Source organism: Papaver somniferum, chromosome 11, assembly GCF_003573695.1.
Source record: "Papaver somniferum cultivar HN1 chromosome 11, ASM357369v1, whole genome shotgun sequence".
In the NCBI taxonomy this organism is placed as follows: domain Eukaryota; kingdom Viridiplantae; phylum Streptophyta; class Magnoliopsida; order Ranunculales; family Papaveraceae; genus Papaver; species Papaver somniferum.
Window position 1 is genome coordinate 46,272,938 of NC_039368.1, and position 14,713 is coordinate 46,287,650.

The window sequence follows — 14,713 nt, forward strand, 5'->3', positions numbered from 1 at the left end:
AGAGCCAGGAGGAGCGAAGAAGAAGGAGTAGCAGCAATGTTCAGCTGCTGCTGCTGCTTCCATTAAAAAGCTTCAAGAACACGAAGAACAGACTCTCCAGGACAGTCTTATTTTCAGCAGCTTCAGAACAGTCTTATTTTCAGCAGCTCAACAACAGAAGAGAGGTGTCGCAGTTCGCTGCAGTTTTCTGTTGTCGTTCTTTTCTGGACGTGTTTTGTAAGTCTCAGAACTACTATTTTATAACTTTTGACTCTTTTAATTACACTTTGAGCTTTGAATTAATATGTTGAGTGCGTGATTGATATGAATAGCTAAACCCCAATACTGGGATGATGGAGGAAACCATTCTTTATGCATGAGTAATTTTATTTAATTCTTTTATGACTATTTGCACTATTATGAATGGAATTATGATTTTTATTGATTATTTATGATTTTGTCTGATGATGTATGCTTAATCCATGAGATTATTGATGCATCATGCTTATGATTTACATATAATACTTACAAAATCTATGTTTGGCAAAGTAAGAGTCGATATTTGTTATCAATATAAGCTTTAATTGTCTAGAATTAATAATTGAATCGCATGAGTATAAGAATTGGTGAAATCCTGAGTCCCAGTATCTCTTGATCCTGTGACAATTTTGTATATATTTTTGTTTTTAAATCTATTCAAGTCCGAGCATCGAATCCTTATTTACCGCAATCTTAATATTACAACAGTGGGTTGTAAGAAAATTTCTACCAGGTGTTCAACATTCACTAATCATTTTTTCGGTAGAGTTTTGTTTATAATTTCTTTGCACCTCGTTCTCTTCTCCCATTTATTTTCTTATTCTAGTCTCACCAACATGGATTCTGAGTTGATGCAAGTCCAAAAAAGAATGGAGTTTACTTCGATAACTGATCGTCTCAGAGCTCTAAAGGTACCGCAACTTTCTACAGAAGACTTGATTCTAGGAGCTGAGCTGAGCAGTACAAGTTCAGTTTTTTAGGAAAGGCTTATTCTGCAAAAACATATACGGTTGGTGAACTAGACAAGCAACTAAAGTAACTCTGGTCCAAAAGTAAGGATATTTTCATCAAAAAGGAGGAAAACGACTGTTTTCTCATAAAATTTCATACTCAAGAGGAATATGGGGTTGTTTTAAAATTTCGTCCTTGGTTCCTTGAAGGTGACCTGTTAGTGCTTGAACCTTGGAATCCTAAAATACCAAAATCCGCAGTTGATTTAACCAACCAACTTTTTTGGTTGCGCCTGTCTAACATGCAACCAGGATTTGCTTTTCCAAATATTGTTATGGGGATAGCATCAGCAATGGGGGAAGCAAAATAACTAGATCCACCTGATTGTATTGTTCAAAAAGGAAAAGTGCAAAAAGCATTAGTTCTGGTGGATGTTATAGACCCACTGCGTAGAGGGTTCTGGATGAAGAATGCAGCAAGGGAAGAAGTCTGGATTAGGTTATTTTATGAAAAGCAACCTTTCAATCTCTGCGGGTACTGCTATACAATCGATCATAAGGAGCTTGAATGTGAAACTATTGCGGCTTATCTTCTTCAACAGCAAAGAGGATATCTCTCTTCAACTTCTATTCTTGACCCTCCTTCATGGACAAATCCATATATGAGAGGAAATAAAGCTAGTAACTACACATGCACTCAAGTCCAACAGGAGCAAGAGGATTAACATGCAATAGTTCATCAACACGATCAAGGTCACACTGAGAAGACTCAGATTAATGTCCAGAATTCACATGCAGACGCAATAGTATTTCATCATGCTACTAGTATGCATGTAGAAGTTCCTGCTGTCAATCCTACTCAATTTATGTTGGAAGTTTCAAAAGATATGGTTTCTTTAAAAGAGAAAAGTGCAGATAACAACATGAGAAGCATTCCTTTGTCCTCTTTTTCTCCAGTGACTGGGGTTGGCCGTAATGAACAAGGTATAATACAAATTAATTTTAATAGTTTCTCTTAGAGAGATAAAGTGGTCCAGAAGAAGGGAAAGAGAATTAGATTTGAATAGGGTCAGTCTAGTGGTCCAAAATAGTTAGATTTAGAAAAGAGTGATATTTTAAATAATATTTCTAATGCAAATATGAAGCAGCAAATTCAGGACTCCAAGTCATCCATGGGTTAGGGAAGTGGATTTGGATCACATGTGGATATTTAAAATCTTATATTGCTTTAAGAGATCTGGATGTTTCTTTTGATGATTACAATGTTGCTAATGTTGACCCAGACAGTCCTCATTCAACTAGAGCTTTTTCACAATCACTTCAAGCACTTCTGGATCAGTTTGAAAACAATATGTCAGGCCATAATTCCACTGATGTTAATATAGAATTATCAGGAAATGAGTGTGTTAGTTTGGATGTTACTACTCCATCTCCTAACTCATTCAACTCATTTCATGGTACTGTTTCAGAGCAAAACCACTTCAAAAGACTTAAAGCAACTTCTTCAAGCACTGATGGCCATGTAATTTCCTCTTTAATCTTAATCCCTCAGGAACATATACTTTTAATTTTAATCTACCACTTACTTGTTGTTTCTTTAGTTTTGTGAATCATATTATAGATTGTGATTTCAATTTTCAAGTCTTGAAATCATGAAAATATTTTCCTGGAATGTCCAAGGCCTGGCTGGAAAAGATGCAAGAGATCATATAAGGGATATTATCAGAATTTACAATCCAGACATTATTTTCTTAGTAGAAACTAAAATTGGAATAGAAAGAGCTAAAGCCCTCACTCAAAAATTTAATTATCCTAATTCTCACTTTATTAGTTCAGTTGGTCTTTCTGGGGGTGTAGCTTTATTATAGAAAGATGGATTTCCTTGTGACATAGTTTTTAGTAAAGATAACATGATATATATGTTAATTACTAGTAATCCTTCCAAGCAAGAGTGGCTTCTTTCCTGTGTTTATGGATCTACTCATAATGAAGTTAAACAACAACAATGGGGTTTATTAAGGAAATTAGTGAAAATGTTTTCCAGCCATGGGTCATTATAGGTGATCTAAACATTCATATTTCTAAGGGTGATGCTTCAAGTAGTGTTAGCACTTTAGTTAACTGGGTTTGTAACATCCTAAATGACGCTGTCTTATGGATTTGAGGTATGCTAGATCTCATCATACTTGATCTAATAGGATTAGTGGGAAGGGCTATAAAAGAGCTAGAATAGATTTGGCGCTTCATAATTCAAATTGGATTAAAGAGTTTTCGGATTCTAAATTGCTTCATCTCCATTTTTAGGATCAGATCACTGGCTTATTCTCCTTATTTCAGAAACTGATTCATTTAAGCCTATAAATGTTTGGAAGTTTTATAGATGTTGGTTTAGAGATCCACAATGCTCTGAAGTCATTGCAAATTCTTGGGATTCTTCTTCAGAGGACCTGAATTTATCTCAGAAACTTTGTAATGCTAGGCGCAAACTTTCTATTTGGAATAGAGAGTATTTTGGTAAAATTGGCTTTCATATTAAATACCTTAAAAATCAGTTGTCCTTTCTTCAAGATCAACCATATAGTGAGGTGATCTACCAGAAGATTCATCTTACTATTCAAAGGTTGAATTACTGGAAGAAGATGGAAGCAGATTTTTTGCAACACAAATCGTGGGATCGTTGTCTTAAAGATTCATATCGTAACACTGCTTATTTTCATTCTTTAGCCAATAGAAGAAGATCTAGAAATCATATATCATCTCTCAGAGATAATCAGGGTCAATGGTACTATTCTCATAAGGATTTGGAGACTCTTCTTACTAGACATTTTTCTTCTATTGATAAGTCTACAAATCCCCAGTTTAATCATAATTATTTTGATATAATCTCACCAATTATATCTCAAGAGGAAAATGAATCATTAATTTCCATACCTTCTGAAGAGGAAATTTTTAATGTTCTCAAAGAGATGCCGGGTTGGAACTCTCCGGGTCCAGATGGATTCACTGCTGGCTTATTTTTATCACAATGGCAGACGGCTGGTAGAGATGTCGTTAACTTGGTGCAGCAATTATTTATTAGCAAACAAATGCCGCATAACATAAACAACACTGTTACTTTTTTAATTCCTAAAACTCTTCATCCTTCGACTCCCTATGATTACATGCCAATTGGTGTGTGTAATATATTTTATAAGATAATTTCAAAGCTCGTTGTAACAAGAATTAAGCCACCGATGGAGAAAATAATTTTCCCAACTCAAGCATCATATGTCCCTAGGAGATACATTAATGATAACATCGTTATGGCTCATGAATTAATTCACTCCATGAAGGAGTCAAAAAAGAAGATGGGATTGGTGGCTCTAAAATTAGATATGTTGAAAGCTTTCGACAAGGTAGAATGGTGTTTTATTGATAAGATGCCTTCCTCTCTAGGTTTTTGTGAAGACTTGCGCACTATTATTTTCCAGTGTATTTCCACTACTACAGTGTCGATTAGACTGAATGGTAGCATTTGCCAGTCTTATATGCCATCTAGAGGACTGCGACAAGGGGATCCATTATCCCCTTATCTTTTCATCATCTCTATGGAATATCTAGCTAGATCATTGATGCATGCAGAAGCTAACAGTTTACTCTGTGGTATTCAAGTTACAAAAAATTCACTTTTTGTGAGTCACCTACTTTTTGCAGACGATTGCATACTCTTTTTTCAGGCTGATCAATCAAGTATTTATCAGGTGCAGTCTTGTTTACAAATATTTTGTGTTATTTCTGGTCAGCTGATAAACTTTTCGAAGTCTTCAGCTTTCGTCACATGAGATTATCGGAAGATGCTAAGTTAGATATCAGGAATAAACTTGGAGTCAAGCAACTTAGTTCAACTGATAAATACCTGGGCTTGCCTATCCTTTTAGGTGAATCGAAATCAAGTTCTTTCAAATCTATTCAGGACTCTAAAACACTTAATCAAGCTGCTAGATCAACATTAGTGAAGTCAGTTCTCAATTCCATCCCTACTGATTATATGAGTAACTTTAGATTGCCGAAAAATGTCATCCATAAATTAGACTCTGTCCAAAGAAAATTTTGGTGGGGTCATAAGTCAAATCATGGTTTAAACATAGTGGCATGGAATTCTCCATGTGCACCCTTAGATGATGGAGGTTTGGCTTTTAGAAATCTTGAAAAATTTAACTTAGCATTGATCATCAAGTTAGCCTGGAGGTTATGCGCAGAAGCAGAAAAACCTTGGGCTCGAATTATGAAATCAAAATATTCTCCATTCTCTAGTTTCCTTCACTTACAAGAATCCCCTTATAATTCATCATGGATTTGGAAAGGACTAGAAGTGGGTTTATTCTATGTGAGAAAATTCCATAGATGAGATGTCAAAGATGGGAATAGTATTTTAGTCTGGTATGATAAATGGGTTGTTGGTCTTGATTCTACTCCAATACCAAATGATACTTTTATAGAACCAACTAGAATAGTTTATGTATCGGATTTAATGTTGGATCATCCAAAAAGATGGAATATCCAACTTATTTCTGACCTGTTTCCAGCTGAAATAGCACAGCTAATACTCAGAATGCATTTGGTTCAATATGGTGAGGACAAACTTATATGGGAACCAAGTAGGACATGCATCTTTTCTGTTAAATCAACTTATAAAGCTTTGACAGATACTTCTGATGAAGCTCAACTAAGGAATTCAGATACACCGAATGTTAACTGGAGGAAACTGTGGAAATCAAATGCTCCTCACAAGGTTAAGCTTTTTATTTGGAAATGTCTGAAATCAATTATGCCTACTATAGTAAAGCTTAATGAGTATAATAGTAATATAGATACTACTTGTCCTATATGCTCTCAAGCTGAAGAATCTTTGCATCACTTGTTAGTTCAATGTGATCATTCAAGATCAATATGGTTGGCTTTGAATATCAATACTGCATCTCTGCAAAGCCAAAATATTGATATTGTGACCTGGATAGCTAGCTAGTTCGAAGATACTACTAGTTCATCTACAGAAGACAGGAATCGATGGAGTTTAACTCTAATGATCACAACATCGTATCTCTGGAAAAATAGATGCTCAAAACTCTTTCAAAATAAAAACCAGAATGTGTTTGTTACAATTTCGTCAATTAAGAATATGGTTAATCAGTGTTTAGTGCCTAACATTATGCCGTAGTAGAAAGTGATACAAACCTGGTATCCTCCTCCACCACATGTGTTTAAAATTAATATAGATGCTTCATTTGATCATGTTACTTATGAATTTGCAATTGGTCTGATTATTCGTGACTCAATAGGGCAATGTTGGGCCATCAGAGGGAGATACTTCAATGGAGGAATAGATGCGAAACAAGCTGAATGTCTGGCCATGAAGGAAGCTATATTATGAGCTAGACAATACAGTTTGCAGCAAGTTACTTTTGAGGGCGACAGTTTGAATGTAATTAGCTCCATCAAGTAGGCCAAATCCTCAGTTCACTGGTTGAATTAAGGAATTATAGATGAAATAATCAAATAAGGCATCTGCTATCTAATTTTTCTTGGTTTTCTGTTAATCATGTTAAGAGAACAGCTAACAATGCTGCTCATATTATAGCAAAGACTTCTAGGATTGACAGATCTTCTTTTGATTATTCTGGTAATATAAGAATAATAAAAAAAAAAAAAATCCTTATTACTTGGCTTGCCAATTATAGGCATATTAGAATAATTGAATTCCATATAAATCCTCGGATACCAGACAAGACAAGGGTATTTCCAGGTGAAGTTCTACTTATATATACCTTTTAGGGTTTTCGTAGCAGCTGGCGAATCAGGGTTTTGAAAGCAAAGAAGCCAGGACGAAAGAAAGAAAGAAAGCTGCAAAAATGGTGGAGAAGACAAACAAAGGAAGAAAGGAAGAAGTCGTTACCAGAGAGTATACGGTTAATCTTCACAAACGCTTACATGGATGGTAATAGATTTCTTCATTTTTGATTATTTCTTTGTCCTGATTGGTGTAAATTGCTTCTAACACAATAAACTTTGTAAATTGTCCTGATTATTTCTGATGTTCCTCGTTACTTAATTAGGGTTTTGTTAAGTTTTTATTTTAAAGCCTTCCCAGTACTATTGAAACAAGTAATTTCTAGTTTAGGTACGTTTTAATAGCATCTTTTATGCAAAATTTTCACAATGGAGTTGCATCTAAGTACAAAATTGTAAAGAACTGAGCTTATTTTATTCCAACTTAAATTCTATATCTAGTTGGGGTTTCAGGCTAATGCATCCAATGTCCTCTATATAAGTGTAACTGCCAACAAACTGCTACCTAGTGATCCACTATTGGTGTGACTGAAATTTCTGACTAATGCGTTTTGGGTTCTACCCAAGTGAAACTACCAATTGGTAACTCTCTTCTGAACACAAGAGAAGGTGTTTACTTTACATAAATGTTTGGTTGGAAGGTGCATTGTTACTCACGGAAGATTACTGTGTATTTGAAGCTAAGAAAACCTAGAAGAATCCTATGTTGGGAGCTCCTTAGAAGCACATATGTCATTGTAAATTTAGCCTGATATCTACAATGAAAAACAAGCTAAGCACTTAACTACGCCACCAAGTAAAAATACTCAAAACACAAAACCTATCCCTTTATCTTAGAATCCTACTATATTTTTGTTAGAACTTTAAGAAAGCTCACTTTAGAGTAATATGTATAAGAATTTTTAGCACCAAAATTGGAAGAACCTTCTGGATTCGTGATTATCTAAATCTGGAATCACGTTTTGGGAAGGTTCCTAGGTGGATTCTGTTGAATCGCGGCTCCTACCAGAGGATTGTTAGGCAACCTCACGGTCCTGCCAACTAAGCTTTGAAGTAGCAATTCTTGTTCATTTGGTGTTGTCCTTGTCGTTTTCTGTGCTTCTCCAATTTCACTGCTTATGTAAATTGCTTGAATCAATGACCCATAAAAACCTTCCAATTGTTGCATATTTTTAATGTTTTTTCTAGAAGATGTTCCCTTTAAGTGCCCCGAAGTTTGTAGTAAATGTCCATTCTCTCCATTATGCTTGTTGTGAATATCTAATATTTGGTGCTTTTGTTGCAAGATTATTTTGGTAACTGACGTGAAACATGAATGTTTATTGAATTCATTGCAGCACATTTAAGAAGATGGCACCCAAGGCCATTAAAGAAATCAGAAAATTCGCTCAGAAGGCAATGGGAACAACCGATGTCAGAGTGGATGTGAAGCTAAACAAACACATATGGAGCAAAGGGATCCGCAGTGTACCAAGGAGAGTACGTGTTCGTATTGCTCGCAAAAGGAATGACGAAGAAGATGCAAAGGAAGAGCTCTATTCACTGGTCAGTGTTGCAGAAATACCTGTTGAGGGCCTTAAAGGTTTGGGCACCAAGATCATTGATGAAACAGATTGAAAAACTTGGTCAGTCGTACAGGTCTTTGATAGCTTGATTATAACTGCATCTTCATTAGCTAATGGAGACAAAATATTGATTTTGAAATCTGTATCAGAGAATTTCCACCAACATAGTAACGAATTAAATTCTTATATGCTGTCTTCTAAAGTTTTATTCTCCTGCATTAAATTAAGAGTTTCCATGATATTGTCCGTGCTTTCTCGATTTCAACTAAATAGTGAACATTGCATCGATTGACGATTATGAAATTCTGTGGTGTATGGATTTGCTATTTGTCCTATGCCATTGAATTAATGAAGTAGGGTGTCTCAATCAGATTATTACTGTTGAACGACTGCATTATGGAATTTTGCAGATGCATTTTCCTTTGTGGAATTTCTTACGGTTAAACCTTTTATGATCTAGCTAGTACACAAACTCAGACTTGATCTGTTCAAGCTAATGGGGAGATAAATCTTCACTCGATCATATTTTCATCAATTTATTTCTAATTTGTTCACTCCTCCGCGAGTATATTGAGTTTTCATTTTAGAATCATGCAGTGAAGCCTCTTACATAAGCTGATCTTAAGAAAAAGCGAAACCTCTCTTTAAACCTTCAAAGATAGGTGAAGAATTGATTGGTAATTTCATTGATTAGATTACATTCACATTCCAAAAATTGGGTACAGATCTATAAAATTTATAACCAATTACACCAAGTTCATGTGCTTTCCAAGAGGGTGCTGAACCAAACATTAAGAATAAGCTCACTGTTTCCTGAAGTACAAAAGAAATAAATCTTGGAATTCATGTTGATAATAGAACAACGTGTCTGATTTTCTTACAATTTCAACTACATCCAACACCATCTTATTTCTTTTTTCAGCAACTTTTTTAACCTCATTTCTGTATATGTATCTTCTTTTACTCGCTATTTATCTAAGACATTTGGTATATTATACAATCCAGACCTCACGAAGGAGTTCGTACCTGACACTTGCACCACCAAACTTTGTATTTCCATTGTGTTTTCCAGTTCCATTATCAGCTGTTGTTGGTGCTGGCATCTTGTCGATGATCGACGTTAATGGAGAATCAAGTTCATCCAATTCTTCATCACTGGTATACCCTTTCCTTTGAACCACAGAAACATTCCTCTCAAACTTGGATCTTTCGCCAATATTATCCCCTACTTTCTGTTGCACGTCAGTGTGGGAAGGGGGAACATAGACTACTGTAGCAGCACTAACAGGGAAACTGGTTGAGTCTCCGTCTGAGGACTGCATCTCGACGATACTCTAGATAGAAAAGGTAAATCCAACTTGTGTCAGTGAAAAGTGAATTTCGGTGGAAACCACAGTAAAGAAACTAAAGCAACCCATTTAAACTTGTAGTGGCACAACTATAATGTGGAATGACTTGAAATTAAATCAACCAACAACTTTAAGCTTTCTGAACTGAAACACCTAGCTTATTGCTAGTTTTCTAATGGTTGTCAAAGGTACACGACAAGAATGGTCTGTAACCATGATGTTGTAACCAATCCATAGTTCTCTATAAAGAATAAAGTTGGATAGACCTCTATTTAACTTTGTACCTCCGCGTTTAAGGCCTCTAGAACAACCCCAGGGACTGGATCGGGACAAAATTCATCAGGAGTGAAGTTGCACAATATTCGCTTAATCAAGGGAAGATCAATTGCAGGGCACACCTGCGAAATACAAAATAAGAAACTGGATCAACTTTGCAGTGTTAGCTTTAAAAAATTAAAAATGAAATAAAGATGTGTAGAAAAAGACCTCTTTCCTGATGGATCTGTCTATAAGCATGTCTTTTGGTAGCATTAAAAGATCACTTAGTGCATTAAGAAGACGAAAGGATTTGGGTACAACATCTCTTCCATTTCTGTCCTCATCCTCATCGTTACCACTATCTTCTGGTGATTCATCCGTATCCATGCCAAACAGATCAGTAAGCCATCTAGACCAGTTACCAACCTGCAGAATGGTTGACCAACAATCATTTAAGCAACGAAACATGGACCAAAGAGTAGCATTGTATTGTACAATTAACGAAACAAAGAAGAAAGTGGCGCATACAGAATTTTTCAGTTGTGCACCAGATCCGAAGCTCAAGTTTCCAGCTAGAATTGGTAGAACCTTCGAGTCAACTATTGGGTCAGAGACAGGGTCCGTTGGGATTTCATTAGCTGACTCACGTAAAATTGCATTGAACATGGCAACATCTAATCTCGCCACACACTGCTCCATCACCTGTTCACATATTAAAGGCTAGTTAAACTTCAAAGCAGATAATAATTTAATCAAGATTTATTCACTATTTGTGGATGGTTAGGTTGTTGAAACAAATAACAGATTGAAGCCATAAATGGAAGAAGGTGAATGTAGAAATGTGGTACTGATCAATCACTGAAATCACATACCAATCTAGCCAGTACTGGGAGGCAACCACACTCATGCCCTGCTGCCCTCAGAGGACAAAGTCTTTGAAAGGCATCTTTAAAAGCACTTGTCCACAAGTTGATTGAAAAGTTTCCTTGTTGCTGATTACCCAAAGCTGGTCCTGACAGCTTTCCTTGACTTCTATTAGAATATAGATCCTCAACTGGGGGTTGCATGTGAGGTGTTAAGGTCTGGAAAGCCAAAACATAGTTTAAAAAGAGACTAAACTCGTAAAGCAGATACAATTAACTGAACACATTAGATTGGTGATTAACTGATTCAGCATACTGCAATTTCTCGTAATTATGAAGTTAGTATCAGTGTTTCCGTTTTTACCTGCCACCACACTGACTCTACAATTCGTGAGAAGATCCAGGATTCAACTTTTTCTAGTGCAGATATGTATGAACGGGTCTCTTGCCAGACTTCAAGAATCTGTGTTAAACCACTGTTCTTGCCTTGTTTGTCCCAACCACTAGCGTTGCATTGATTTGATGTAGACTTACCCTCGCTTCTCTTGGCCCCATCATTTAACTCCGTCACCCTCGAAATTGGACTCAAATTAAGTGAATTACCAAAAGCTTGAGAGAGAATTTCCCTCAGGACCACGGTGTTTGATAACCAGAATGTTAATCTATAATAACATCAGGAAAAGAATATCAGTCTCCTTGGGAAGAATAAGGGAAGAAGCATTACAAGGGAATCAAATAATCATGATTTCTTTTATACCTTGGAACATCATTTCCACAGGACTTTGCTATCAGTATCAGTCCTGATACAGTGTTCTTTGCAATTGTGCCTCTTTTGTTTTGAGCCGGATGCTTGCAAGAATGTAGATACAGTCTAGAAAGACGTCGAGCAGGAGTGTGCACTTTATGAGATGAGCTTCCATGTTCTGGTACAACAGAGTAGAGTGAGATTTCAAGACCAGCAACTTCTCTGAGCTCCTCCTCAAGTTTCCTGATTCTTGCTTCCATTTCCTCAATCCTTTGATCATTTGATGCTTCGCCTTCATCCAAACAGTTCTCCTCCACATCAGATGCTTCATTATCACTACCAATACTTGGAATTTCATTTGGTGCCTCATTCAAGTTATCTATTTCTTTAACCTCTTCAATGGGTTTATTACCATCATCAATTCCTTCGGACGATTCTGACGAAGGTTTCGGATGAACTTTCATAATCTTGGACTTCCCATCTGGAATTGTTTTAGTGGAATTTCTAGGAACTCCTCTATTAGATTTTGCTGGTTTCTTTGGCGTGTTACTCAATGATTTGCTCTGGGTCTTGTTTGCTTCTTGCCTGTCCTTTCTAGTTTTTGATAAGCGTGGAACAGGTTCCTTTTTAGCAACCTTTTTGGGTACCTTCGAAATTCTTTCTACTTTGTCATCCTCAGTTGTTTGTGCATCCCCTTGGGATGATATAAAATCTTTTACTGTATCACAATCAGATACGTCTTCTTTTAAATGCTTTGATTCAATCTCGGATTCACTTGATGGATCTTCAACTTGGTCCCTGATCTCCTTGGCAACCATTTCTTGAGCTTGTGGACTTGTTTCTCGCTTAAACCTGCACACGTCATCCAAAAAATCTATAAGCATACCAGTAAACTTCAAAAGATTCTGTTCCGCGTTATAACTTATAATCACTTACTACAATGCTGGATACTGGCCTAGTTCCAAGCTCTTGTGTACTGTTCCTTTAACATTCGACAATTAATAATCACCTCCTTGCTTTATTTTCAGTTCTTTCGCTTCTGCCGGAGCTATTACTCAATTAATATTAGGCAAGTTAGTCTTTTTGTTCATCTGTCTCGCATTCACTTCCCTTCAACTTTTTCAACAGCAGTGGGGAAAAAAACAGCATACCGCGAGTTATAATGCATCAGCTAAAACCACTAAAATCTCTTAAATTAGCCCATGGAATGTTCAAATAAACATTTATGAACTTCAAATGAAAGAACTAACTATATGATAAAGAAGAGACGGGTTTTTAACGTGGTCACAGTTAATAGCAACTTGAGATTTCCATCTAACCATTCATCTTATAAAGTTTTGAGTGTGTCCGGTGCCAAACTGCATAGTACTAGTAAAGATAGAAGACTGACAAAATAACACAGATGACTTGCAATCCTCCATAGTCCATCCGCTCTTCTGTGATTGGGTAGATCTACTTACAACGTTCAGATGGATAATTGTTTGACCGTTGAATGCATCATCCATGAATTTGATATTAAAAATATATACAAAAGAATTCCCACCTCACTGACAGTCAGTGGACTTGATGCAACATCACATTTATTTTACTTTTTGAGGCATACATTTTTTTTTTTTATAAAAGGCTTGATCCAAATCACCGAACTTCATACTTATCTTATTGTTTCCAAGTTTTTTCTCTTTTTGAATTAAACAAGTAAAATATTGAGATCACAGAGAAGTAAACAGAAACAAACTTAAAGTATTTCAGACAAATGCAATTATGGAGTAATCACTATTGAATTGGGGATCTTTTCACTTCTTCTCCACTGAGGTCTGAGGACACAGATAAGCTTTTGAGAAAAGATGGACAAATCTCTACTTTTCTAAAGTTAAACTGGGGAATCGCATCAATTCACTAAAGTTCACACAGAATCCAGCTTGAATTACTTTTCTGAAATTGAGACAATCAGCGGACAAGGTTGCAGATTACTGATCAACATTTTATGCTAATCTGGTTCCTCCATGCTAATCTAGTTTCTCAAATAGTAGTAAAATAGAAACTGGATCTGCTAAACTTTCACTTAGAAGATATCACCTTAAAAAAGGTAAAATTTTAATTAATCTCATCAGAATTTCCTACTTAATACCATCGAAGGAATAACCATCAATGAACACTACCACTTCATACTAGAATTTTAGCAAGCGAACACAAAAAAAAATCTCCTAAATGGATTAATGCAGCAGCATCGAACCAAAATATATATAAAACTTTCTTAATCCGGATCCAATCAGAAGATACAAAAGAGAGATTAGAAACAGAATACTGTAAACTACAAAATGAAAACAGAGAAAAAGCAAAATTCAACAGAAACGACATAATCGATTTGTTAGAAAGTGACAGATCACAAGAATTCAATCCAACAAACATTTTTCTTCTGTTTTCTTCTTCTTCTTTCAAGTGAGAAAGTAAAACAAAAATAATGAAGAAGACAAAATGTTACAAACTTACTGAAAATCCTTTCTGAGTCTGTTGTTTTGATCTTCTTCGGAAAAATTTAAAATGCTTGATGATCCACCGCCATTCTTCTTCTTCTTCTTCTTTCTCTGGAAACGAGTGAGAATGAGAGGAGAATCTGTAATTAAAAGAGAGTATTATTAAAGGGGATTTAATGGAAGATTTTTATAAAGTCCAATAACTATTCTTATTTGTCTCCGTCGTCATGAATTCATTCTTGTCTGTTTTGTTTCTGAGTAAAGAGTTGGTTGGTTTCTGTCCTGTGTGATACTGAAGAGTCTGAATTCAGATAATATTAATTTTCTTTTTCAGACGGAAATCTTGGGATCCAATTTAAGTAGGGACACTTTTCTTAGATGACCGCAGCTGTTTGTACGGTCCGGGGATAAAGTTGTCGGTGGAAGAATTATCACCGATCGTACCGGTTACGTTACCCCAATTGGCCTAAAGATTATTACACCACGTTATTTGTTTTTTTTTTTTTAAAACAAAGAGACTTGATATTAAACAGAAAGCTTGTTTATATCATAATCGATATGAGAAATTAAAACATCAGGTGGTTCAGCCCACCATTCCCCACACAGTTTTCGAACAGCTTTAGCTGAAGCATCAGCCAAGATTTGAAAAACGGGTCACGGCTCAG

At 35.9% G+C, this 14,713-nt stretch overlaps 3 protein-coding genes across 7 annotated transcripts; 2 read left to right on the forward strand and 1 right to left on the reverse strand.

The window, feature by feature from the left end:
• The first annotated feature begins 1,432 nt into the window (after window positions 1-1,432).
• LOC113324375 lies at window positions 1,433-5,973 on the forward strand. Its single transcript, XM_026572696.1, has 6 exons — window positions 1,433-1,649; window positions 1,767-1,952; window positions 2,117-2,425; window positions 3,273-4,610; window positions 4,751-5,134; window positions 5,654-5,973. Exons 1-6 carry the CDS (start codon window positions 1,433-1,435, stop codon window positions 5,971-5,973), a joined length of 2,754 nt encoding a protein of 917 aa, XP_026428481.1.
• A 751-nt stretch (window positions 5,974-6,724) lies between these two features.
• LOC113321074 (60S ribosomal protein L31-like) lies at window positions 6,725-8,598 on the forward strand. The gene is made up of 2 exons (XM_026568956.1): window positions 6,725-6,942; window positions 8,132-8,598. Exons 1-2 carry the CDS (start codon window positions 6,857-6,859, stop codon window positions 8,409-8,411), a joined length of 366 nt encoding a protein of 121 aa, XP_026424741.1. The 5' UTR covers window positions 6,725-6,856; the 3' UTR covers window positions 8,412-8,598.
• Window positions 8,599-9,030: 432 nt separating this feature from the next.
• LOC113323169 lies at window positions 9,031-14,359 on the reverse strand. 5 transcript variants are annotated; one of them, XM_026571443.1, is made up of 9 exons: window positions 14,065-14,359; window positions 12,511-12,622; window positions 11,587-12,426; window positions 11,194-11,491; window positions 10,839-11,048; window positions 10,495-10,668; window positions 10,195-10,392; window positions 9,993-10,106; window positions 9,031-9,693 (listed from the first exon to the last, which is right to left on the reverse strand). In XM_026571443.1, exons 3-9 carry the CDS (start codon window positions 12,390-12,392, stop codon window positions 9,352-9,354), a joined length of 2,142 nt encoding a protein of 713 aa, XP_026427228.1. In that variant the 5' UTR covers window positions 12,393-12,426; window positions 12,511-12,622; window positions 14,065-14,359; the 3' UTR covers window positions 9,031-9,351. The 5 variants fall into 5 exon arrangements, with proteins under 5 accessions (XP_026427228.1, XP_026427229.1, XP_026427226.1 ...); XM_026571444.1 differs by having other exon boundaries at window positions 12,530-12,690; window positions 14,065-14,355; XM_026571441.1 differs by having other exon boundaries at window positions 12,511-12,690; window positions 14,065-14,353.
• Window positions 14,360-14,713: the final 354 nt, after the last annotated feature.